This window comes from Trachypithecus francoisi, unplaced genomic scaffold (assembly GCF_009764315.1).
Source record: "Trachypithecus francoisi isolate TF-2019V2 unplaced genomic scaffold, Tfra_2.0 Lachesis_group7, whole genome shotgun sequence".
Classification (NCBI taxonomy): domain Eukaryota; kingdom Metazoa; phylum Chordata; class Mammalia; order Primates; family Cercopithecidae; genus Trachypithecus; species Trachypithecus francoisi.
In genome coordinates, this window is record NW_022681472.1 from 36,632,020 (window position 1) to 36,659,192 (window position 27,173).

The window sequence follows — 27,173 nt, forward strand, 5'->3', positions numbered from 1 at the left end:
GAAGGATACTGCTGTCTTTCAGGGAAGCCTTCACTACCTAAATGAGGAGCTGAAGATTAAAAAAAAAAAAATTCTCTTTAAGCTTAAGAAAGGAAAAGGAAACCGTTTGCTTTAAACTCACGGTTTCCAACTTGTTGAGTTAAAAAACAAACCAAACCAAACCAAACCAGGACATGACAATAAGATAATTCTGAACTGTAGGCTCTAGAGAGCGACTGGTCCTCCTTTTAGCCTTAATTGTGTCCTATTCAGAGTGCCTAACAGGTATACTAGGGGAACTTTAAAAAAACTAAATGTATAAAGAGAATGAGCAGAGATAACTGTTCTGCTAATTTTGAAAAAAAAGATACACTCTAGAATATCCATTCAAAGAGTTAACTGTGATGACTTACAGCAAAGTTTTACAAAACCAAAATGAAATACCCTGGCTCCTGAAGTAAAATGAGAACTTTAGCAGCTACACCTCCAATTCACCTATCCTAGGACCTAGAAGGTGCTTGGTTTCTCACCCCAAAGTCAGGCAGTTTGCTATAAATGGCCAAGTCATTCTCCATATCTGGTAGCTCTACCTTTGCATGTGAAGCACTCACAGTTTTCTTAGGACCTGGGGGATCAGCGCAAACTGGCTGTAACTTGACATCAACCTTAGGCACTGTTTCCTGGGGGAGAGGGTGCAATGGCTTCATGGCGAAAACATTTTACACTCAATTTGCTTGAAAAATGTTTTCTTTCTTTTTTTCTTTCTTTTTGAGATGGAGTCTCGCTCTGTCACCTAGGCTGGAGTGCAGTGTTGCGATCTCAGCTCACTGCAACCTTTGCCTTCCAGGTTCAAGTGATTCTCCTGCCTCAGCCTCCCGAGTAGCTGGGACTACAGGCACATGCCACCATGCCTGGCTAATTTTTTTGCATTTTCAGTAGTGACAGGGTTTCATCATGTTGGCCAGGCAGGTCTCAAACTCCTGACCTCAAGTGATCTGCCTGTCTCAGCCTCCCAGAGTGCTGGGATTACAGGCATGAGCCACTGCATCCGGCCTAAAAATGATTCCTTCTTATAAAAAGGATTTCTTCCACTTCACAACACTCAGCTTCCTTTTTTGTTTTCTGGTAACTATGAGTCTGGTGTTGTCATAAGAATCTACCTTCCACATGCTGGACAGTGGGGGCTGCCGCTTGAGGAGACCCAGGCCAGATACAGAGCACTGCAGGGAACACTAAGCTTCCGTGATTAGAGCATGGCGCTAACATTTCTGCCTCTGTGAGTTTGACTCCACCACATAATTTTTTAAAAGTTCTTTTCCGGCCGGGCGCGGTGGCTCAAGCCTGTAATCCCAGCACTTTGGGAGGCCGAGACGGGTGGATCACGAGGTCAGGAGATCGAGACCATCCTGGCTAACACGGTGAAACCCCGTCTCTACTAAAAAAATACAAAAAATTAGCCGGGCGAGATGGCGGGCACCTGTAGTCCCAGCTACTCGGGAGGCTGAGGCGAGAGAATGGCGTAAACCCGGGAGGCGGAGCTTGCAGTGAGCTGAGATCCGGCCACTGCACTCCAGCCTGGGCGACAGAGCGAGACTCCGTCTCAAAAAAAAAAAAAAAAAAAAAAAAAAGTTCTTTTCCATGGCCCCTTAGTGTCAACCATTCTTCTGAAAGAAGTGAGCAACAGTGTACATGTTTTGGCAAAAGTCATGACAAATAGCACCAGCATCTGCCGCCCTAGGTGGACCTGTGGCCTCACTTTGGCAGCCTGTGAGTTGGGCAGAGCTGTGATGAGGCACGGCTCCATGCTGGCTGGCAGGGTCTGTGATACGGCAGCACTGTGATGGGTACCGGAAAGACATAATGGCACGTCCTGTCAACAGTAGACACAGAAGGCTGAGTGGGGAAGAGACCCAGGGATATTGCTACGCAAAGTGGTAGACAAGGTAGACAAAGTGGTAGACTACGTACCAGGAGACAAACTGAGGTGGGAAGAAATAGTGACTTCATGGCCTCATTCTTTAGACTTACTCCTTAAAAGGACTAGATCCAGGAGGGAAAAGTAATCACAAAATGCTCAAGCTAATAAGAGATACTTTTGGACTTAAAACTAAAGTTTAAAAATTCCCAGTACTGAAAACAACTTTCTCACTCTTTTGTGAAGTGGACAATTTGACCATTACAAAGACCTTTTGAAACAATGAATGAAAATGCTACTACGTGTCATGAATTATCTTTTAATATTTTTGAGTAATGGGAGTACTTTAATACTGATTGGGCCCATGTAATAGACAATATGTCACTTTCGGTGTAACTACTTTTATGAGGAAAAAACATATTAACAATGAAATGCCAATTCCTATTTATGACAGATCTTTTTTGTTTAGATATATTTCAAGTTTCCCCAGAAAATATGAGGCATGTTAACACAACACAATTATTTAAAAGGGAACAACATTAAAACATTTTACTGCTGCCAGTGTAACATACAGACATGTGAGAAATGACAATGATCAACCTTTGTAATACAAGATTATGCAAGGTGATATGAAGCAACCCAAGGACAGCACATTTTAAAAAAATACCCACAGTATCTAACTGGCAAGCCAAAAAAACTTCCTGTATTAAGAGAAATGATTACTGAATTGAATGCTTTTTTAAAAATGTCTTTTAAACAAAAATTCTATTCACTTTTCATGTTACATTAAGAATTTGGAGTATCATTTTTCAGTTACGTCAAAGAAGAACTTGAAAAAAGTAATGACATACTTCACAAATAGAAGAGACTGGATGTTAACACAGACCTAAAAATGAGCAGTAGGATAAAAAAGCCATGAATGTTTGTTCTCTTCTGGACCATGATTTTAAATTTTAATTTGGTAATTCCAGATCAAGATTCTAATTTATCATGGTTTCTGGACTGATCTCTTTAAGTTAAACACTTTCAGTCAAAGTGTGTTCAACTTGCCTAAAGCCACTGTCAGGAAAAATGTATTTAAGAAAAGATACAACACAGGGCAAGAAAATACTACTGTAGAATAAGGAATTTAGATTTTACTGCAAATAAAGCCATATTTGATATTATAGACACATGTTTCTATTTTCACATCAGTCACTTATTAACACCAAACATTATACTTCAACTTTTCCCCATTACACAGTACAATAAGCCTGTCAAGATTTCCAGGAAGTAACCATCAGTACCTACTGTGCTTCCAGCAGCCAAAGCTAAGCTGGCTGGGTACCAGAAATCAACACCTTCAGGAGAATGGCATCACAAGATTGCATGGACTCATATTAACTATTACAAGGAGCACTGGAAGAAAATGTCATTTGCTTATTTACAAAATCCTAATTGAACTAAAGCTCTGTAATTATAGCCACGCTATCAGACCAGCTTTTTTGCACATCCTATCACATCGCTGCCTGCTGATGTTTTACACTGCCTATAAAGCCTCATAATTTTAAAAGGGAATGAAACAGAATGCCACGGGTGACCGACCTCTGCTCCTGCTACTTGGGAGTCACGTTGCCTTAGCTTCATCCTGGCTCAAGGTTACTAGTCGCTTGCTGCTTTAGGCCAAATCTTTTATCTCTTTACATTTCCTCCTCTCAGGCTGAGTCAGAAGTAAGTCACATGTATAACAGAACTGTCTTAAAATATCACTGTTTTTCAGCCAAGAGAATTATGGATGCAATTTAAAGTCTAAATATATTAATTGGAAAAATTAAATTAGACAACTCAAGGTTTTCCTGTAATTACCAAATGAAACTGATTGAAAAACTGTTCCCTCTAATTCTGCTTTTCCAACAAAAGTTCATCACACTAGCAGGATAAACATTCAAAATACGTAATAGAACATATCCTAATTAAGCACCAGAGTTGTGTCAGAGCGAAGTATATACACACACACGTATATGTGTGTGTGTGTGTGTGTGTGTATTACTGGTTAAGTAAATGCTCTAATTAGCAAAAATCATGAGAAATATATATAGTGGCATAATGTGGTTAAATTTGAGTTCTCTGTGTTAACTACTTACTGTTAATTTAGTACTCAATGAGAATTAACTCTGGGATTTTGAGGGCAGATAAATCAGTAATTAGCCTTTTTCCCACAAAGAATAGTGGTAGCTTCAAAAGCTTCAGCAGACCTACTGATGTAATTTATTCAGGACAGAAAAAAAATATGTAGCTAACATTCTTGCAAGAATTACTTTCTTATAGAATTTAAGATTTCCTCAAATATTTTCTTTTCTATATAGCATTTTGCTCTTGTGTAGTTATCTGCCTAGGATACAGATAGGATATTGAGACTATTTCAGAAAGTAGACATACTAAAAACATTTGACAAATTTTTAAAAGTTTGCATAAAACAGGTTATCCTTTCCTGCTGACTATACTTAAGAAATACCAAAAGTAGCATACAAAATGCTTCTAAACTTTCAAAATATCTGAATAAAAACAAAGATCCTTTTAACTGAGATAGATTTATAATTCTTACTTACAAGATAAAAAAAGTCCTAAAATTTATTTTTAAATTTCACATAACCTGCTATAATTGGCTGTAAAAAATGGATGTCAAAATAGAATTTTAAATATACAAATTGTTTTTGATAACTACCTTTCATATATTTTATTTAAACTGTAGCATTAGCTCAAGATGAAACTTTTTAAAAGAAGCCATAGGCTTTTGTTGAACTCAAAGATTCAAGCCCAGATTCTGAACAAAGTAAATGTGATGAAATTTATGAAAAACTATACTATACAGTCAAAACGATGATGGTGCCTCAGTAAATATACTCAGTAAAATATCCAGTGCTCCAAAGAGCTGAGCTGTCTTTCTAAGGTTCACTCTGCTTCTCTCCTCCAGCCCTCATGGCCTGTGCTACCGTCTATTCTTTTAGCGTTTATGCTGGAGGGCCTTACACTTCCTTTAAAAGTACACTGAAAATACTTTATATCACAGCTTATTTTAACCACTGGTTCTCAAATTAAAAGGTATATTTCAGTGCATATTTCATGGCCACATTGCAGAACTAATATTTGAAAACTTCTGGGGGATATTTTGGTAACGAAATTGCAAAATTACGTGATTATTTATGAGCTTTCTATAAAAAGGGTTTTTTATATTTTATTTTTATTTTTTTATTTAGATATCATACCTACTTCCCTGTCTTTTTGATAAGTAAGGCATGAAATGAAACAAAAGTTTTGAGCTGTAAGGTGCCTATAAAGGATGTCACTATAGCATGCACAATGCTAGGTGTGTAAGATGACATGGCTGTTACCATGTACTAAAGAACCCCATCATGTGAGAGGCTGCTGAGTCAAAGTCATTAACACAAAGCAGTGAAAATCACCAGCAAAGCAGTGCTTATGAGAGACTGGAATTCAGAAAAATGCAAGGTACAAACTTCTCTCTAATCCAAGGGTATTCTGCTATGATCTTCTAATCAATGATGATTGTGTTTATGCACATGACATCTTCATGGGAGAGACCAGGCTGATTGCAAAATAATCACAACAACGAACATAGCTCACTTCGCAATGTCAGAAATGCAATGTAGAGCAGTCACAAAGTCAAACCATGAATACAGGGATGGAAAAACGTTCCAGTGAGCTGGTCTCTACAATTTTTAACACACTTCATCCTCCCAATTACATTCTTTGCCCATAAAGAAGAAAAACAGCAAGATTATTAAATCCAAAAAGTCACAGATGTCACAATGGGATGAAATAATTTCCTCATTTTTTTTTTCTTTATGAGTATAGGAAAAGCTGTCTTTCCACAGCTCACACTCATAATAGCACTTCAACTAGGCTCCTTTGAAAATGAAAAGTGAACAAGTTTCCTAATGCCGGCCTTATAAGATCTAAAAAGATGATTAAAATCAAACCAGGCTGAGCTCTTAATCTGAGCTATTTCAGCCACTGATGTTTGTAAAATATAGGAAGAAGATTCCAATAGGCAATTTGCATTGACAAGCACTGGACTACAGAATTCATCACTGTTTTCTGAAAAAATGTAATTAAACTTTAATTGAATTATGACACTTTTATGAGGTTTGTAATTCACAGCCACCTCTCATCATATTTTGTTCTTCTTTCCATTTTACCCTTTCAAATATTTCAATATTGCCCACTGTAAACCAATGAAAATGATTAATTATTTATGTATTTTCCATTTATTTCTCTAGGGGTCTAGGTAATTTGGATCAGGAGCTCCAAGTACCATTTAAAAAGGTGAGTCTTTAAAAACCATCAGTGTTCTAAACACTTGATTAGGAAAAAGATAACAGCTCCTAGTAATGATCTAGCTTATGTGCTTTATGATATCTTTTCCAAAGGAGAGTATAAATCATTGTACATAAAATCAAAACAGTTAATATACATTTTTTTCTGGCACTTTTGAGAAATTAGGCATTGAACATAAAACATCTTATAAACTTACATAACAAAAATAAATGTTTATATTTTAATCTTAGATTACCTTAGGGTAGCAGTTAACTTATGAGATGCCACACTATTGGTGTGGGCAGTGGAGACCATGGGAAATACACATTCATGTGCACAGCCCTTTGGAGATGGACGCATGGCTGCCATCCAAATATGTGGTCTGTGTCCCAACATAAAGATTAAGGCTCTCTGTTTTGAAGGAATGAGTTCTGGGCTTAAACAAGTATAGAAGTACCACAATACTCATGGAAAATACTGAAAAGGCTCGGACGAGTTTTCAAACACTGGGGGAAACACGTTTTTGACTAGAAAAATAAAATAAAGCATCTAAAACTGACTTCAAGTACTTTGGGGAGAGGCTGCTGATACAGAGTGCCAAAATAAGGAGGAACAAAGATGGAAGAGACTCCAGGGACGTCCCTCCCCAGTCCCTTCAGCTGCAGGGTCCAGATCCCCAGGTGCCGACGCGCAGCTCTCTGGGGAGGACTGGCGACCTGGGCAGAAAGCAGCAGCCATGGTTTGTCGCCATCCTAAAACACCTACATTGAAAGCAAAGGCCAAGCTTTGTGTGAAAATTTCCTTGGAATGAACCACAGGAATCTGGACATTTCAAGGGGGAAGAAGCCTTAAAGTCAATAGTAGACAGAGAAAAGGAAAGAGGGGAAGAAAAACCTGGCCCTTCTGAATGGCAGTACTTCAGGCTGGCGGCGTTGCGGTCCTTGATGAGTGCAGTTTTTCCATACAGCTTGGCTTTCCTCACTAATGAGATGAGACCACTGACAGCTGGGATCTTTTGTGGGCGGTGAGGGTGCGGGAGGGAGATGTGCCTGTCCATCTGGCAGGCAGGGGCACGCTCAGGTGCAGCCTAGTCCGTACCTCTCTGTCTCAGAAACTGAATAACTGGGAGAACAGTCAGGGCCTCTCCAATCATCTTCAGGTGACTAAAGCAGCATATGAAGTATAGGTTTGTGTCATTTCTTCTCTTCCATGGAAGAAACGTCCCCAGATACTGATCACAGGCTACCCAGGGTTGTCCTCTGGGTTGCTAGAGCCTGGTAGTATCTCTGCCTTGCTGCAAGTCACTAATGCTCTCGTAGTCGTTCTCCTTTGGGACGAGACTGCGGTGGCCATTGGTTCCCAGGGTGGCCTTTTCTTCTTCTCTGTTGAGAGTCTGTATCGCTTCATAATCAGGCTCTGGCTCCTCGCCGGGCTTCCCTGCTGGTGGAAGTGTGCTGTTTGGAGTTTTTTCGAAGTCTTTAACAGTAGCATAGAGATCATTACAGGAGGAGGGTGACCTCTGTGGGTCCTCTTGAATGGAGGTGTAGGTGGACTCTGGCACTGTAAGCGACTGTCCTGATTTATTCACTAACTGTCCAGGTTTATTCACTGATGAGTACATAGCAGAGATCTAGGAAACAAAGGAAGAGTTGAATAAACTTCCAGCTGTGACTTCCCCCTCCCTCTTTTTAGTGACAAGCTACATACTGAGCACTCCTGGGCTTCTGTGTGTGTGTGTGCTCCTTAAAGATTTGTTCTTTCTTATCTGTACTAATTATGGAGCACATTACTAGAGAATAATTACACACATTATCTTCAACTGTGTAATGAGATCAGTCATATTCCCTTAATTCCATGAAAACCCAGTTCTCTTGGGTCTGCGGAGGAATTTGAGGAGAGGTGAGGTGGAAAGCTCCCGAAGCTCCCGGAAACCTGACCACGGCATTGTGTTTTATTTCATTTCTATATCAGAATGATATTTTGCCTGAAAAAGGGCTCCACTGCTTTACAAAAAAGGACAGAAAACACATAGTAGACTAGTGATTCTCAAAGTGTGGGCTGTAAACCAGCAGCAGCAGGATCTGGGAATTTGTCAGAAAGGCAAGTTCTCAGGCCTCACCCGAGAACCACCAAATCACAACCTCAGGGCTGGGGCCCAGCAATCGGTGCTGATTCTTATGGCCAGTAAAGTGTGAGAACCACTGAATTAGACTACTCCATGCTTTGTGCATCACAGTGGTCTCCAACACCCGTTGCTGGATTCTCATTGGTGGTACACATATATCTGAAAGGGCATTCCTGTCCATTATTTTTTGACTTAGTTGTGTATTACTGGTTAAACAGACACTGACAGACCAGGTCTAGTTTTATTCAGTGGGAAAACCCATTCTCGCTTGCATCCAGCCAAGTCAGAAATAACAACTTACGGGATACTATTTCCTATGGGAAGAGCCAGTGACTCTCCAAGCACACCCTCCCAGTCCTCACAGTCTCACTAATAAATCCTGTATCACCTCTGCTATCAACAGGGATTTCATTCATTGTGAAGATTAAATGTACTGATTAGGAGACTTTTGGGGAGTAGTATTTTATTGTGAAAAATCATGGTTGGAAATAAGTAAAAATACCCTTCATTACCTGTGTTTATTTTTATCACAGTGATTTGATTCATTCAAATACCCAGGAAATACATGAACATGCTTCCTCACAGATGCCTGGCTTCCCAGGGACTGAGGGACATTTTCCTGCTTTCACTTTTCTCACATACTGCGGGTGAAGTTTCCAGGTGGCCTCAAAAGCTTCTTAAGACAGGCCTGCCACATGCTAACTGGTCATTTGCATGAGAACTTTTCATTACAGGCTGGTGGCTGGTTCCGTGTGGTGAGGACTTGACAATCCCAAGGGTTTACAGTTCAGAAAAACAGTCTTTGGAAAACTTCTGCCATGTTGATCTGACTATCCTAATGAATATGAAATTATTAACATTCTCACCTTAGAGGTTTTAATGAAAAAACTGCTCTCAAAATAGAATAATTATAATTTCTTTGAATTTAGGGAGAATAAAAAATATTCACTGCTGTTTATACTGAAGTGCAAACACAGAATTTATTATCTAAATGGTGGTCTAACCCAAAAATTACATATGGGCAGATTATAAAAGGGTAAACAATGGATGCCAGTGGTGAGGGGAGAGGCATACCAGTTTATTCATCACCTGGTAACATCGAGGAGGACAAACGTACCCTGACTTAGACTGGAACAGTGAGAGTCAGCCCCTCACCACCATTTGCTTCTCTCCTCAGCTTTCTTCCCCATGGTCCCTGCCATTAATGGCCCTCACTCTTTGTAAGAGTACTTGGTCTTCTTGGCCTTTGTCCTCATTCATTAACTTGCAATTTAATATTGACTCTGGGAATGAACCTAGTGTGAGGAGGGTCCCACTGTGCATTTCAACTTTTATAAAAGCTTCTTGAGTCTTCTAATATTCCATTTTACTGTTTTCTACGACTACTATGACTATTATTTTTATTTTGTATACAGGTTTCTCTTCTAGCCCCCTTGCTATTTAGCTTCTCAATTTTTCTCTTTAAAACTTTCGTTATTCCTCAGTCTGTAAATTGTTGCTATATTCTCATAAGTTACTGTCTTCCTTTTCCCCATTTCTCTTCTTTTTCTAATCAGTCATTTCCACAACATTCTGTTAAATTGGGATAACAGAACTTAAAGCTCAGATCTCAGCTTCAGTCTGGACTGTTTAACATTAAATTACATAAATACAAAAAAATCCTTTTATATTTATTTTTCCTCTTTGTCCTAAAATGAATGTCTGTGAGTCATAGTTATGTCATGTTAAAAATTTATCAGTTTAACTAGGTCCTGTTTCAATTGTAAGATAAGAAGCAATTTACAATTTTACATAGCCTGTAGTTTCCAGAACTCCTATATATTTTATCTTCTTGTCCCAAATGGGATCACTTTGGCTGCAGAGTAGAAAACAGAGTGGAGGGAGGCCAAGGAGCTGCCAGGGACCAGCAGGAGGGGACTGCTCTGGCCTAGGGAGGGGTGGCCGCAGTGGGCTTGAGGAAGGTGGGTACACAAAGAAAACAGTTTGGAGGTGCAACTGATGGGTCTTGGCAATTGACTGTGTTGGAGGACAGTGAGGAAAAGGAAGTATCAAGATGACCCCTAGGTTTTGGTCTGTGCAACCAGATAGACAGATGGCTGGTCCATTCTGGAGGTAGAAACATGGAAGAGGGTGGGCAATATCACCTAGGGAAAGCACTTCTGCTCCTTAAACATTCAATGTGGGAGTCTATCTCCATATTCTAATGTTTTACTCAGAGTCCTATAAGAAGTGATGTACCTGCATATGTACTTTGCTCTTGTACGTGTACACCATTTACTCTGTTAGGAATTCCAGATAGAAGTTATATGCAGTTAGATTAAAAGGTGCTTAGCTCTCTGAGCATAGCTCGACATTATATATATATGTGTGTGTGTGTGTGTGTGGGTATACGCATATATATATTTCATATGTGTATATATATATATAATACTGGCTTTAACAATTTTAATCTTTCATTGAAAATCTAACTCGTGAATTTTGCACCCTGGTGCTTGAGAATATGCGATCTGCTCTTGTTGGCTGCTATGTCTGACCCTCGCTCCAGCCTGGAACTGTACTTACTGAAGTTAATCTGCTCTCAGCATCCAGATTTCCACACGGAGACTCCTCTTTCTGTCTCCCAGGAGGGAGCAAATTCCCTACATCCACCTGTTCTAACTTCCTGAATTTTCCAACCCATGATTCATTTCCTTCTGATGTGGTCTTCCTGACTGCTCCCATGCTGGAATGTTTTTCTTCTACTCTTCTCCCCTGCCCTCTCTATTTTTCCTGACCCTGCTTTCCTGCTCAGTTTCTTTTCCTAAGCTGACTGCTTGTCCTGTCATCCTTCTTGTCTGGTCTGCCCGTCAGTCTCTCTGAGCCATTATAAAACCAACATCCCAAGTCTTGATCTCAAACATAGGCACAGGAGAATATTTCAGCTCTTTCAAAGGTAACATTACAGTGCATGTATTCAAGGGGAGAAGCTCTATTCTTTAATACATGAGTTTTCTCTTTTTAAAAACAAACAAAACTTACCTCTTCTTCCGTGAGAGTGGGGTCTTCTTCCCGAGACTTGTATGACAATGAGCTAAATCTCTGTCAGAACAAACACAAGCCAAGGAAAGTAGTTTGATGTTAACAGTCTAACCTTTCTTTTGCACATGTTTCCTCATATCTGTCTAGAAATGTTTTCAAATGATTTTTATGGAACCAGGAAGAAATTATGGGAAGAGAAACAAACACTTATGCAATCTATTACATGTACGATGTTCAGGGATATCTAGTAGTATTATCCTTAGAGAAATTTTCTCTAATTTTGTATTTGGATCTGTAGGTACAAAGAAGCCAAAAGAATTATTTAGACTACTGTTTGAATTCCTAATTGTCACTGAAGGATTGGTCATCCATGGAGGATTAATACTTAAAAACATGGTGTTTCTTTATCAAATGCCTGAATTTTATATTCTACAGTTTGCTGGCGTTATCAGAAAGATCCTTAAGTCATTTGGAAACTTCAAAGCTAATGGAGAAAATGACTCACATTTTGTGTTTTGCCCCCTGCCTGATTTCTCAATGATTTTGGCTCTTGGTTTACTGATTCTCTAACACATCCCTTGTCTTAATTTTTGGTGACCTCAACAAATGTGTATCCTAAATCCCGCCTTTCAGTTCCTTGACTTCCCCTGCTCCAACTGATCTTGTGCTCTGTGTCCCCTCTCCATGTCCACCCCTGACCTCAGCACCCTCATGGTTGCACCTGGGCCTTTCTAAACCACAGCCTCTCCACCAGCCCAGCTCCTTGCAACCCCTTTCAGACCAGTGCTCGTGGTCAAAGCTCTCTCCTTCTGTAACCCAGTTCCAATGCTCCTTCAACACCATTGGGACCCATTCATGCTTTCAATGTCTGTCCTTCTCCTTGGCGTCCTGTACTGCTTTACTAGGCTTAAGCTCCGTAGTCAACTGCCAATCATATGTGAACTCAACCCTCTAGTGAGTCCTTAAAGCAGCTCCGTATCATCTGATGCTTCCCCAATACACCCAGTCTCTGCTCAACTCACAGTCTACTTTGCAGCTTCTCCTTTTCTCCCCAGACTTCCAACACCTCTTCACCTATCTTCACTCTGAGCAGATGATCTTGCTTCCTAGTTGGCTAAGAAAACTGAAGGAATCAGAAGAAATTTGTATGAACTCTTACCCTTACCCTCAGCCTCTGCATTAATCTATTTTCTTTCTTCCCTGTCAAATGGGTTTTCCATGTTCTGCCTTCAGGCGATCCCCTCTTTCCTACACACTAGACTCTGTCCCCACATACCTATGTGTGAGTACAGAGCCAGGAATTCTCCCAGTGTAGGATCATTCCCAGCCACATGCAAACGTGCTGTTGTTTCTCTCATTCTAAAAACAAAACAAACCCAGTCCTCTGAAATTCTACCTACTCAATATCTCACTTCCTTTTTTTTTTTTTTTTGACAGTGTCTCACTCTGTCATCCAGGTTGGGATGCAGTGGCGTGATCTTGGCTCACTGCAGCCTTGACCTCCCAGGCTCAAGCCATTCTCCCACCACAGCCTCCCAAGTAGCTGGGACTACAGGTGCACACCACCATGACCAGTTAATTTTTGTATTTTCTGTAGAGACGGGGTTCTGCTACATTGCCCAGGCTGGTCTCAAACACCTGGTTTCAAGTGATCCACCCACTTCGGCCTCCCAAAGTGTTATGATTACAGGCATGAGTCACTGCGCCCAGCCTGTGTCACTTTTTTATAGCAAAATCTTTTAAAGAGTTGTCTAAAAAGTCAACCAAACCATTCTTCTCGTCCTATTCTCTTTCTAATCCATTTCAGTCACGTTTCTGCCTCTACCATTCCACAGAGACTGCTCTTGTCAGGGGCACCAATGAGACTCATCTTCCCTGACCTACTCGCTGCACTCGGCAGAGAGGCCCGCCACTCCTTCCTCCCTGAACATGTTCTTCACTGGCTTCCAGGACTCCACAGCTTTCCTGTTTTTGTTTCCTACTTTGGTCTCTTCTGCTGGTTCCTTTTCCAGATCTCTGTTCTTGGAGCTCTGCCAGCCTCTATTTACACTCACCTATCCTGTGACCTCATCCAATTTCATGACTTTTAAAACCACATTCTGTGGATGACTCCCACATCAGCAAATCCAGCCCCGGCCTTTTCTCTTTACCTGGCTCATCAATCCAGCTACCATCTGATAAGCTCTACTTGGAAGTCCAATAAGTATCTCAAGCTAAACATATCCAGTCCTGAATGCTGGATCTCCCCCTCAACCTGCTCTGCCTGTATCCTCTTCATTTCAGTTAACGGCGATTCCATCTTCCCTGTGTGTTGGGCCCAGCCTCATACTCATCACTGTCTCTTCTTTATCTTACTACACTTAGGATCCATCAGCAAATCTCTTGGCTCTGGCTTAGCTTTTCTCATCACCTCTGCTGCCTCTGCCCTGATCCAGGCCACTGCCATTTCTAATCTGGTTTATTAGAGTCGCCACCCAATTGGTCTCCTCACTTCTACCCTTTATAGTCTATTTCAAAACGGGAGTCAGAGGGATCCTTTGAAAACACAGGCTAGGTTGTGCCATTCTGCTGCTTGGGACTCTAGTGACATTATTAGTGTTCAGACTATAAGCCAAGGCCATCCAGGATCGAGCTCTGGTTCTCTTTCTCCTCACTGCTATCCTTGTTCTTCCCTCTCCAGCCACAGCAGTCCCCTCCTCTTCCCTTAAAAAGCCAGCTGCGGCCGGGCGCGGTGGCTCAAGCCTGTAATCCCAGCACTTTGGGAGGCCGAGACGGGCGGATCACGAGGTCAGGAGATCGAGACCATCCTGGCGAACACTGTGAAACCCCGTCTCTACTAAAAAATAAAAAAATAAAAAAAAAACTAGCCGGGCGACGTGGCGGGCGTCTGTAGTCCCAGCTACTCGGGAGGCTGAGGCAGGAGAATGGCGTGAACCCGGGAGGCGGAGCTTGCAGTGAGCTGAGATCCGGCCACTGCACTCCAGCCCCGGCGACAGAGCAAGACTCCGTCTCAAAAAAAAAAAAAACCAGCTGCAAGCTCTAACCTCAGGAGCCTCACACTGGGCATCCCCTCTGCTTCATGTGCTCTTTCCACAAAAGCACAAACTTCACTCCCTTGGCTCCTTTACCTCAAATGTCACCTTCATAGCTGGGCAGACCCTGACCACTCTATCCAAAACTGTACTCCCCACCTGTTTTCTCAGTCCCCCTTGTTCAGTTCTCTTTTTTTCTCTTACAAACTTTAAACTTTATGTCTGTCTCTTCCCACTAATGTGTAAGTTCCACAGGGCAGGGATTTTGTTCACGTACGTTTTGTTTCCAGCACATAGAAGACTGTGCACACAGCAGTGCTCATTAAGATCTTTTGTTAAATAAATGAATATTAAATACTTCAAATTCTCAATTCACTTAAAATCAGGGTTGTTTACACAAAGATGATGGATTACTCATTTTTACTATATTGTGGAAGGATAATTTCATTTCCAGATGAGTATTTCCAGTTTTTAATGTGAAATCTGGAGAACCGTTTACTAGCGATGGTTAGACAACTCATCCTCTTATCTTTCTAATGCTTGTAAGCAAAAAGCTTTATCTGGTTTAGGCAGTATGAACTTTACATCAGGTTTACGGTCTTTGATTCTATGAAGGGCAAAAAATTGGACTGCATTTTTGCATTTTATGAACATGTTCATAAACCCTTCTATTGGTGCTGTCAACAGCTGATTTCATGGATAATACGAAAAGTTGAAATGCATTCAGAGAACAGCACAAAGAATGACTTTCCTGGTCTAATTTGGACAGAGTGAGGGTTCGCCTCTGGCCATGAACTACAGAAGGTTTTCAAGGCTACTAGTGACTGGCTAACCTGCTACTTGTCCTTCCTACTAAAATCTGAATAGAAGAGAGAACCTTGCTCTTTTTCTGTGTGGAAAACAGAAATTAGTTATTAGTTGCCTGAAGCAGATGGGCCTAGTTAAATCCCAAAGAGATTTTGACAACTAGGGATGTGAACTTCACTGTGGCTCAGATATCAAGTTATCAGACATATACAGAAGGCTGTGGATTGCGAATGCATTTTAGAGCTTTGTTGAATATCTAAATTGAGGAAGTATAGGTTATAGTTTAGAAATGGTCACAAAATAAGATCTGTTGGTTTAGATGAAGGTTTGTACAATCAGATATAACCAGGGGCACGTGAGTTCGTTCCCATGGTGCCTGTTGCTATGCATGCTGATTTTTGGGGATCCTGGAAGGGTAAAGGTCACCATGCTGCTGAGGCAGCCAACAAGCAGAATAGGTCAAATGTGTGGGCAAAGAGTCCAGTTTCTCTATTTAATTCCTGGACTTCAAAATGAAGCAAACAAGATTTGGCCCTAATTAGACACGATGGAAACAATGTGAAAATATCCGAGTAAGATGCTGAGAGAAATATTTGATAACTGTTAAGTTTCTAGTATTTTATTACTTGGAGGGGGAAAAAGCCAAACACAGCTTACATGAGCACAGCTCTTATCATTCCACAAACTGGAAAGTGTTTGCAGATATTTCCCAGAACAGCTCCAGGGCCAGCTAGATTCCTAACCAGGACAGGAACCCACAAAGGCAAAACAAAACGCCAGCGCCCACCTTGTTAGTTTCCCTGGTCCTGTCTGTAGCACTCTCTTCCGCCTCTCCCCCTTCCTTCTCCTGAAGGTTTTCATTCTCGTCCAGAAGTTTAACAGGGACAGGTGGTGGGGCCTCCTCTTCTAGATCACATGAATTTCCAAGGATACTCTCTACATTAACACTTTGGCGACATTTTTTGTTTCTGTCCACCGAGGCATATTCGGCAAACTCAGCTTTGCCTTCAGTCTGGGGCCCTGGGAGCTCTTTCGAGGTGGAAGTAGATTTTGCCTTGCCAGTGTGGCCTTTCTCCAGGTGTGCAGCTGCAGCCACCTCCTTGATCTCTTTCACAGTTTCGTACAAGCAGTCCTCCACCATGTTTTCTTGGGAGGAGCTGTCTTTGAGCACTTCATAGGGCCCTTCCATCCCCAGGCCCTGGTCCCCATCCGCACTTCTCACTGTGAGCATGGTGTCCACTGCACTCTCGGGAGGGATTCTGGGCAGCTCCCGACTCTGATGACATTTTGGCTTCCCTGTGCTGTCCTGGGAATCTAGCAGATCCGAAGCCGATGTCTGGACTTCCTCGTAATGCTGCATGCAGGTCAGAGTACTGTCCTCTGAAAGAACTAAAGCAGCAGACACATTAAAAGTGGAGAAAGGCAACTCTTTCAATAATCAGTACCGAGAATCAGGTCATATCAAGTTAGATTAAATCAAGATGCGTGCTTTTTATTTAAGTCTCAGGCACGAATTATAGTTGCTCTGTCAGTTGGTACCCTACTTCAAACACAGTTTAAAATAAAGCTGATCATTATATCTTTCCCAATACAAGATTTAATAAGTTATCTTGGCTATAAGTATAGTTCACAATTACTTCCCTTAATGTCACTCCAATGAGACTCTTGTAGGCAGACTGTCCAATGTGACCAGAAGATGACCAGTTTGCTGCAGCCGAGCTCTGGGAGGCTGGACACCAGAAGGGCAGCATGTGCAGTAGCCACACTCCCCAGCCCCTCTGGCCCCTGCCTGTGTGGAGGGGATTATTGGTAGCCACCTCCTTTCACACAGGTCACTTTTGTTTGGCAGATATAATAGAAACCACAGGGCAAACATGCACCCTTCAGCCATTAGCACAAAGGGACTGGCACCTCATACCTTGCTTCCATCTCACCGCCACCAACATTCCTACCTCAAATTAGAAAAAACCAAATGTGAAATTCTTGGCCAGCCACAGAGATGCTATTGTGTGAAGCTGTTCAGCCGTCCCTTTGTCAACCGTGTTGTGAGTGCCTGCCATGCGCCAGGGATGGTGCAGGGTGCTACAGACACATCGTTCAACGAAACAGAAAGCCTTGTCCTTAGGATGTGGACACAAAGTAAGCAAGTTATTCCATTAGTGTCTCACTCTGGGGGAGTTAGAAATAGTGTCTCCAAGGGGTATGTGAAAAAATGACAATGGATCCCCCAGTCCTTCTGAACTTACCAACACCCCTGTGTGTTCTAAATCCCTGATCATCACGGAGGGGGTGAACTTTTGCTCTCTGGTTCTAGTTGTCTATATCATGTGGACAGAGAACAGGCACTGGTGTCCCGATTACCCCCCAGTTTCCTTATCAGTAAACAGGGGTAACAGGACGCCCTCCTACGTCAGGTGAAAGCATGGTGTAAACTCCAAAGCAGGAAGGAAACCTAACTGCTCCTTCCATCAGCAAGAGCATACAATGCATGATGTGCAGGTCATGCAGAGTGGCTGACGGTGTGCCCAGGGCTCAGACTGCCTGGTTCCAATTACAGATCCTTAGCCCGCTGGCTCTAAGATATCAGGCAAATTAGCAACATCTCTGTGGAAGGCAGAACGACCCTGAAAAATGGCTGCCTCCTAATTCCTGGAACCTGTGAATGTGTTAGGTTTTGTGGAGGGTATGGAGGGATTAGGGTTACAGGTGGAATTAAGGCTGTTAATTAGATGACTGGGATGAGAGGGAAGCCTGGATTATCCAGGTGGGCCCAGTGTAATCACAGGGATCCCTATAAGTGAATAGGGAGGTGGAAGGGTCAGAGAGCGATGTGAAGAATGAGGGAGAGGCCAATGGATTCTCCTTGAGGCTTCAGGAAGGACCACAGGCCTATGGATGCCCTGATTTTAGTCCAGTGAGACCCATTTCAGACTTCTGACCTCAGAATTGCAAGTCAATAAATTTCGTTATTTTAAGGTTTAAATTGTTATTTATGAGGTTTGTGGTTATATTGTTACAGCAGCAATGTGCCCAGATTTGTCACCTTTAAATTGTGAATAGTAATAATAACTATCTTACAGAGTAGTGATATTATTAACAGTAATCTCGTGGGGTAAATGAATTAGTACATGTAAATTTACTAAAATATTCTAAAAGAATAAATGAATTAGTACATGCACCAGTCTTAGAACAATGCCTGGCACACAGAAGTGGATTAATAAGTAGTCGTATTCATCCAAAGTAGTGTTTTGCTAAAACTGCTAGTAATACTAAAAGTGAGCAATAACACATTTCCTACTGTTTCAGCGACATATTTTGAGACCTAGGACTTCTAAAGGTGGTGAGGCCTCTGTGGAAAGCTGGTAGTTTTGAAGAACTTACTGTCCCCATTGGTGAGAGCTCCATTCTGCTCACTGCTGGCAGGAGCGTCTGTTGCCAAGCTAGTAACTGAACGGCTGAACATCTCCTTGTCTGAAGGCTGAAAAAACAAAAACAAAAACAAAAACAAAAACACAAATGCATCACATTGCTAAAAATCTGGACAGCAGAGCAGAGGAGAAGATCCATGGCTTTTTCAAAAAATTAAAACAGCAGAAAGAGAAAACAGAATCTCCTACATTAGTCCCCCCTTATCCACAGAGGATACATTTCAAAACCCCCAGTGGATGCCTAAAACCATGGGTAGTACTGAACTCTACACAGACTATGTCTTCTCCTATCCATATACGTTATATCTATGATGACGTTTAATTTATAAGTACAGTAATTTAACCATAACCACTGATAATAAAACAATAACTATGAGATTAAACAATAACCACTGATAACACAGAATAACTAGAATACATTACAGTGAAAGTTATGTGAATGTGCTCTTTCTCTCTCTGTCTCAGAATATCTTGTATGGTTCTCGCCTAATTTTGGATTGTGGTTGACTGTGCGTAACTGAAACTGCAGAAATCAAAACTACAGATTGAGGGGAGCTACTGTTTTTAGATTTAAATTAAGTAAAATAAAATAAACTGAGTTCCTTGTTGACTAGTCACATTTCAAGCACTCAATAGCCACATGTGGCCAGTAGATACCGTATCAAATAGGAGATACAGAACACTTCCAGCACTGCAGAAAGGTCTATTAGACAGTGTTGTCCCAGCATCTTAGGGGCACTGGGAATCTTCCAAAGCCATGTGTAGAGCTTCCTGCCGGATGACCTACACAGGGCGACAGACAGGTTGTGAGAGATCAGTTCCCTTAGCTCAAGGCAGGAAAGGGACTGGTCAAAAAAGACCACAGCAGCCTCATGCTTCCAACACAGGTGCTGTAAATCATTATTACTGGTAAGGGTGTGCCATGCCATGAGAAACGGGGAAAGGCATCACCCTTTGTCATATGAAGGGAACAGACATACTCTGGTTAGAGATAGATAACGCTATTGATTTCTGAAACCATTTTAGAACCAGCCAAGCCTCTGGCTGCTAGGTTCACAGAAACAATAATACGCTGAAAATTAGCTCTGCAAACTTTTTTTTTTTTTTTTTCTGATGAGGTCTCAGCTGGTTGCCCAGGCTGGAGTGCAGTAGCATGATTATAGCTCACTGACGCCTGAAACTTGTGGGCCCAAGAGATCCTCCTGTCTCAGCCTCTGGAATAGGTGGGACTACAGGTATGCGCCGCTACATCTGGTTAATTTGAAACACCTTTTAAGAGATGGGATCTTGCTATGTTGCTCAGGCTGGTCTCGAACTCCTGGACTCAAGTGATGTGCCCACCCCAGCCTCCCAAAGTGCTGGGATTACAGGCGTAAGCCACTGTGCCCAGCTCTGCAAATCTTTCTTATTCTCACAAATAAACTTAGGACATTTGGAGGGAAGAATGGCATCAACAGTTGGTTCTCTGCAGGGATAGAATGTGTAGATGTTACCCAGAACAATATGCCAGGCTCAGCTATAGCTAAGAGTAGTCAGAAAGCAAGTTGGTGTTCATGTATTTCTTTAAATACCCAACTTGTCTCAGATTGCAGCCTGAATCACTGCAAATGTGATTTGCTCCCTGTCCTTTTCATAGCCTGCATGTTCCATCCTCGTGCTCCAGGATTCTACAAGGAAAGTTGTGATGTAAACAGCACACGAACCTTTGCTAGTTGGCCTCACACATTCTCTGACTCTTGATTGGAAGCTAATAATAGACAGCAGATAGTTCATGCCGTGCCATGATACAAAAGTGTATTGGGAGTCAGCTGTTTCAATCCAATGCAGTTCATTCACGTCTGATGAGCCTCCAGTGAGATGGCTCACTGTGTTATATTGCCAGGAGTTGGCAGTGCAGGTGCTAATATCCCAGAAATGTTGTTATAAATGGGCAGGCATTGGTGTGGGGGAGGAAGGTTCCCAGGTGGGCCCATAACAGCATAATTGATCACAGCTGAAGTTACCATAATCTAGACTCTAACTACTATTCCTAATGTTTGCTTCTATGAGATGAAGCATCCGCAAGTTGTGTAAGATCTAGGAGCTGAAAAGCTCTTAAAAGAGAGCTGGGTGGGCCAGCGTGTGTACATGGGTGCCGGTGCCCGGGTAAGCATGTGTTCCTGTGTGTGCTCGCGCCGTCTCACAGACATTCACATCCATATAAATGAGGCTATGGGTTGGGGCAACAATGAATTATATGGTGGATGAGGAAGAAGGCATAGGGATGGAAGTCAGCTTTTTCCTTTTATTCACCTGCCACTCTCTTCCTATCTCACCCGGGCTGCTGCTGACCCTGAGCAGGACAGCAGGAACCCAAGCTCCAGGCCAGGGACTCTCACACTTGAGCATGCAACAGGATTGCCTGGGGTGCTTCTTAGCCTTTCACTGGGCCCCACCCCCAGGAGAATTCGCATTTCTAAGGAGCTCCCAGGTGCTGCTGCTGCTGGCAGCAGTCCAGGCCACACCGCGGAAGAAGCCCTGCTCTAGAAGGAAGTGAGGAATAGCGGTGCGAGCCCTTCCTCAGCCCCTCCTCACCTCCCAACTGGCACCAGGAGAATGGTGGAGTGAGGAAAGGCAGGGGCCTGGAGTCTGCATGGGGAGAAGCGACAGTGGAGCGTTCCCTCCATCCCTCCCACCCGCCCTGCTGAGGCCACCGCAGCAGCGATCACCAGGCAGAGCAGAGGCGCTGGGAACAGGTGAGAAGTGGGGACAATGTGGACAACCAGAGATGGGAACAGGGCGAGAAAAAGAGTAAAGGGAGGAGTGGTGATGAGGGCCCAGGAAAGCGGCAAAGGGTGAGGTGGGTGTGTGCATGCAGAAGGGAGAGAAGGAAAATCCTGGGGGTCCTAGGAGGAACCGGGAGTCCTGACAACTTCCTGCCTGCTTGAGCCAGAGGAGTCCCAAGAATTGGCAGGTCAGGAAGCCTAGACTGGAGATGGCCCCTGGTCATCTCTGCAAATGTCTGCTGGCTACGGGTTTTACACCAGACCTTGGCTCATCCATGCTTCCTTGTTTGCACCCCTCTCCCCGCAACGAGTTTTTGCTTGACCTTGAGAAATGATGTCCTGAACAAGAAGCACCTTTTGTTGTGGCACTGCCACAGGACTCAGGGCAGACTTTGAACTCTGCCTTGCTAATGTGAGGATGGGCCCCTCCACAGCGGCTGTTCAAAAGCAGCGGCCTGGGTCAGAGAGGACAAGGAAGGACCTGGACACTCTCAGGCTGTTCCTCGCCAGGGTGGATGCCCGGGGGCCTCAGGATCATCAGGACCTGTAAGATACTGAGGGCTGGGAAAACACCAGCAAGGCCAGGCTATACCGAGGGTGCTGTGGGTCCCAGGCTCCCTCCAGCTTCATAACCTGTTGTTATGACAGTTCATGAACTGTGTCTCTCCAAAATTCATGTCCAAGTCCTAACCCCCAGCACCTGAGAATTTGGAAACAGGTGCATTTGGAACAAACATTTGGAAACAGGGTCATTGCAGATGAAGCCAGTTAACATGAGGCCATGCTAGAGTCGGGTGGGCCCTAGTCCAATATGCCTGGTGTCTTTATAAAATGGGGAAACTTGGACACAGCCAGCTATGCACAGATGGGAGGTGATGTGAAACACAGAGGGAGGTCGCCATAGGAAGATGAAGGCGGAGATTGGGGTGATGCCTCTACAAACCAAGTCACGCCCAAGGTATGGCTGCAAACCACCAAAAGCCAGGAGAGGCCCAGAACAGACCCTCAGAAGCAACCAATCCTGCCAACACCTTAATGTTTGCACTTCTGGCCTCCAGAACTGAGAAACAAACTTGTTATTTAAGCCACCCAGTTTGTGGTCCTTTGTTATGATAGCTCTAGCAAATTAATGGAGGCAAAAAACTCCCATCCCTGCAGCAGGTGGGAGCCATGTAAGGATCATTCCGGCAGCAGCACTACTGCATCCATTTCAGAAGCTCTCCCAGTGAACGCGGGGAAACTGCACAGGCGGAAACTCCAGCCATGGCGGCCGCCATGAAAACCTACAGAAAGAGGGTGTGTGGTGGAGGGGGCCACGGTTTAACTTAGGCTTAGCTCTCCCCGTGGGTTCCACTCAGGCTGTGGGCACGTGGGAGCACACTGAGATAAGTAGCTGATGTTCTGGAGCACGCACGGACACGCGGACAGGTGGACAGGCAGACAGGCGGACGACGCAGCACGCACGGACACGCGGACAGGTGGACAGGCAGACAGGCGGACGACGCAGCACGCACGGACACGCGGACAGGTGGACAGGCGGACGACACGCGGGCTCACCACGTTCATCAGGTTCTCATGGTCCCCACTGTGCTGTCGCGGCTTCTTTTCCCTGAAATGAAAAGTGAAATGTTGTAATGTCAAATGTGCCCCCCTAAAATCAAGCGCACACTACCCTTTCCTATCCCAATTCTTATCAGCTTTTACATCTCTCCTGTTTTAAGAACCATGTTTATTTTGTCAACAAAGACAAAACCAGACACTGACTTGATGGCCCGTTAGCAGGTGCTGGGTAAGAGGAGGTCAAGCCTCAACTAGGAACTGTCCCCTCCCTTGGCACCCCTTCTTCTGGGGAAAAAACATACAAGTTCACGAGGAGAGGACCGAGGCCCGGGCTTGCGTAGAAATTGTTTATACCTAAAGTAGCAGAGTGAGTTATACCTTTTTTTTTTTTTGAGAAAATGTGGACAATTATCTCACTTAGAGTCTCTGCAAAGTCACACACTGCAGTGGGATGGAGAAAATAAAGAAAATACAAATTTTGGCATGCCAGGAAGGGTACATGCTCTCAGGATGAGTCATATGTACTTCCAGTCTATGGGAAAGTCTGTCAAGTAAAAATAGAATTTGTTTTCACTCGGGACAGTCTAAAGAAAGCCATCAGTTGTAGAGAATACGCGGCCGGCCCATCCACGTTCTCTATAAGACAAGGGTGACACCTAGTGGGAGCATGAGTAACTACAGAAGCAGGCCCGTCCAGGCCCAGGGAAGTCCGGGTGCCGTGGCCTTTCTTCATCTTCCCAATCATTCAGACTCTGTCCCAGCCACAGAGGTCTAGGTCCAGGCTGGGCAGGGATCAGGAGGCTAGCTGGGTTCAGAGAATCTTGGCTTTTCTCCTCCTGACAGATTATAGGGTAGGAAGCCATTTCAGAATTTTAAGTGACGCTCCTGGAGTTGCTTCCGTGGTGGAGGGAGAGTTTGGACAGGGCTGGCTGACGGTCAGCTGGTCTACATGGGCCTCTGGTGGCATCCAGCCCATCAGAAGGTTATGTGCTTTGTAACAGTTCCAGAATGTCCTGAAAATCACTTCTGGTTAGAAAGAACTTCTCTCTGAGCAAAGATTTCTCTTGTGGGGGGGGGGGGGGTACTGACATTTTACATGAGATAGAGGAGAGAGAGAAAAGTATAACTCTAAAAGAAGGACACTGATGAATTATTTCATATACAGCATGTTCCTCTCCTGGGAAAATAATCTGTTTCTTGAGAAACTGAAGGTCTATACTACACATTTTTAATCATAAACAATCCCTCTGAAACCACGTAGCAGCAAACATTCTGTGACTTCCGCGGGGTGGTGGCAAAAAGATGCGCATCACACAAGATTTCAAAACGCCCACAGATGAAGACAAAATCCATTTTGACAAGGGTGTGCTCAAAAGAACTGCAAGACTTTCATTCTGGGAAGTTTAAAATACAAAGAACAGCAAGACTTTCGTTCTGGGAAGTTTAAAATATAAGGGCTCTTCTAGTTGCTCCCCAGCAAAACCAAATATGGGTTTTCCTTCAGTGCATAAAGAATGTCCCGAGATGCTCTGCAGTGGACAGAAGGGAGTTAAAGCTAATGCACAAGTTTCTGGGACAGCTCTGTGGCGGGATTCCATTCCTACCAACAGGTTTTTCACAGAAACTCTTCTGGATACAGGGGATGTATTAGTTTAAGGCACCGGTATATACACTCTGGTTCTCACCTGTCACAACCAGAGCACAGGAAAATGAGGAAGGTGATGATGAAGAAAATGGCGACAGTGGCCAGACTTCCCCACAGGGTGATCTGCATCTGTCCGCTGCCCAGCAGGCTCCCCGTGGGCCCCATGGCAGGAGCAGGCACTGGTACCAGCCGAGGGAATCAGTCAGTCCTTCAAAGGTGGCGACATGGGGGCAGAGAGCTGCATGCTGCAAAGAGACCAGGGCATTTGGAGAGTAATTCTTGGGTAAAGTGGGAGAATCTGTAATTTGGCCCCTGTCAGGAGCGAGACCTTTGCACAAAGTCGGAGGAAGCATGTGCTGGATGCTGAGGAGAGCCCCAGACTGGACTTGAAATTGGACTCTGGGCAAGTCCCCTCTATGGTCTAGGCCTTTATTTTTCTTACCTGAAAATGAAAGTGGGAACATACAGCTGCCTGGCCCAGTGTTTGAAGCAACGGATGTCTTGTCTTGGTATGTTTGGGGTGGATTCTTCTATTCTTCTTGTTCTTTTTCCCCCCCTTCAAATAGGGTCTTGCTCTGTTGCCCAGAGTGCAGTGGCACAATCATGGATCACCGCAGCCTTGACCTCCCTGGGCTCAAGCAATCCTCTCCCGAACCACCCCACTGTCCCCTACTGCAGGGTCTACAGGCATGCACCACCATTCCTGGCTAATATTTTTATTTTTTATAGAGACAAAGTCTCACCATGTTGCCTAAACTGGTCTCGGACTCCTGGGCTCAAGCAATCCTCCTGCCTCAGCCTCCCAAAGTGCTGGGATTACAGTGTGCCACTGCGCCTGGCCTGGATGGATTCTTAATGTCTTCAAATAAAGATTTCAAGTACTCCATAGCAATAAATACATGCTCATTTGGGTTCATTTTTTAAAAAATCAGAATAGTATATAACAATTCTTATATAGCTTTTGCAAAAATGCAACTCATCATCTGCCCCCGCCCCTCACTGCCTTCTCTCATCTCTCTCACCCACTGTTCTCTGAGAAGGTTTAAGGTCAGTGTAACTAATGAAATAGAAGTCTTTATATTCGCCTGCATTTATTTATTCTGAGTATGTTGTGTATTCTCTGTTTTCACTACCCTGCCATCAGCACCCAATAAATGCACTTTCAAGTGAATGGATGAAGTATGTGCTAAGAATACATCCCCAACAATAAATAAGACCTATTTATAAACAACTGCAAGAGAAGCATAAGAGCTGTATCTAGTACATTTCTGTACCTGGTATGTACCAGGGATTCTGCTAAATGCTTTCCTCATTTAATTGCTGTCACCACCCTGTGTAGGAGGCACGGTTAATCCCCCTTTTACAGAGATGGAAGCTAAATCCCAGCAGAGCGGTGACTTCCCCCGAGTGTCACAGGAGCTAAGTGGCAGGGAGGGATGAGTCCATCTGTCTCAGACTCCAAAGCCTGTGCTCTGCGTCCCTCAAGGAAGCTCCTCGTCACTGTGGGGACGCTGGGACTCACAGGGGTCACTGCGCCCTGTCCCAATACTTCCAAAGAGAAGTGGTCAGATTTCTTATGTGAAATATTTTAAGAGCTACAGATATTTTTAAAATGGAGTTGTATATCAAATGATCTGTCATCACAGAGGCCTTGTTTAAAGAATATTTGCTCAATTCTAGAACATTCTAAATGAAAAGAAATAGCCTTTAAGTTGGTCTCGTGTCATGAATAAAGCAAATATTTTTGGTTTTTGATAATAGTGCAATATCTTCCTTGAAAAAGACTGTCAGTATTTGCATTTTCATTTGCTTCAGTGATAAAGCTGTGACTGTTTTCAGCCATCCCTGAGCACAGATATCAAGACGGCAGGGGTGGCTTCGCAGCAAACCAGGGTGCCTCCTAAGATGGGGAGAATAAAAGCCATTTTGGCAAAGGTGGTTCAATCGGACCAAATTATCTCCGGGTGAAACACTGTCACATTTATGTGAATATTCAAAGCTAAGGAATATTAAAAAGCTGAAGAGGCCGGGCGCGGTGGCTCAAGCCTGTAATCCCAGCACTTTGGGAGGCCGAGACGGGCAGATCACGAGGTCAGGAGATCAAGACCATCCTGGTGAACTCGGTGAAACCCCGTCTCTACTAAAAAAACACAGAAAACTAGCCGGGCGAGGTGGCGGGCGCCTGTAGTCCCAGCTACTCGGGAGGTTGAGGCAGGAGAATGGTGTAAACCCGGGAGGCGGAGCTTGCGGTGAGCTGAGATCCGGCCACTGCGCTCCAGCCTGGGCGACAGAGCGAGACTCCGTCTCAAAAAAAAAAAAAAAAAGCTGAAGAAAAAGAGACTTTTGCCTACAACGTATGCAGTGTTCCGAGAGATGAAGTTGTTTTCCTATTTTCTAAGGCTCTATAATTACATCAATGCAGGGCTTCCTGTGTAACAAGAACTTCTTTCTTCCTATGTTTGATTGTATGTATATTATGCCTAACACGACAGGCGCACAGTAACAACAAGTCAAATTACTTTTGCATGTTTGCCCCCAGACAGCTATAACCAAATGAAAATAACCACCACTTCTGTGATTTG

General features: G+C 43.5%; 1 protein-coding gene across 5 annotated transcripts in view; it reads right to left on the reverse strand.

The window, feature by feature from the left end:
* Positions 1 to 2,283: 2,283 nt before the first annotated feature.
* PAG1 (phosphoprotein membrane anchor with glycosphingolipid microdomains 1) overlaps positions 2,284 to 27,173 on the reverse strand; it is a 139,831-nt gene continuing 114,941 nt past the window's right edge. For 4 of the 5 annotated variants that reach the window (XM_033202319.1, XM_033202317.1, XM_033202316.1 and 1 more), the window contains 6 exons: positions 24,632 to 24,836; positions 22,944 to 22,995; positions 18,575 to 18,671; positions 15,981 to 16,582; positions 11,355 to 11,414; positions 2,284 to 7,841 (listed from right to left, as the gene is read on the reverse strand). In XM_033202319.1, coding sequence (XP_033058210.1) covers positions 7,479 to 7,841; positions 11,355 to 11,414; positions 15,981 to 16,582; positions 18,575 to 18,671; positions 22,944 to 22,995; positions 24,632 to 24,756 — 1,299 coding nt within the window. In that variant the 5' untranslated portion in view covers positions 24,757 to 24,836 and the 3' untranslated portion in view covers positions 2,284 to 7,478. The remainder of the gene's footprint in view (positions 7,842 to 11,354; positions 11,415 to 15,980; positions 16,583 to 18,574; positions 18,672 to 22,943; positions 22,996 to 24,631; positions 24,837 to 27,173) is intronic. The other variant, XM_033202320.1, reaches the window with a different exon arrangement.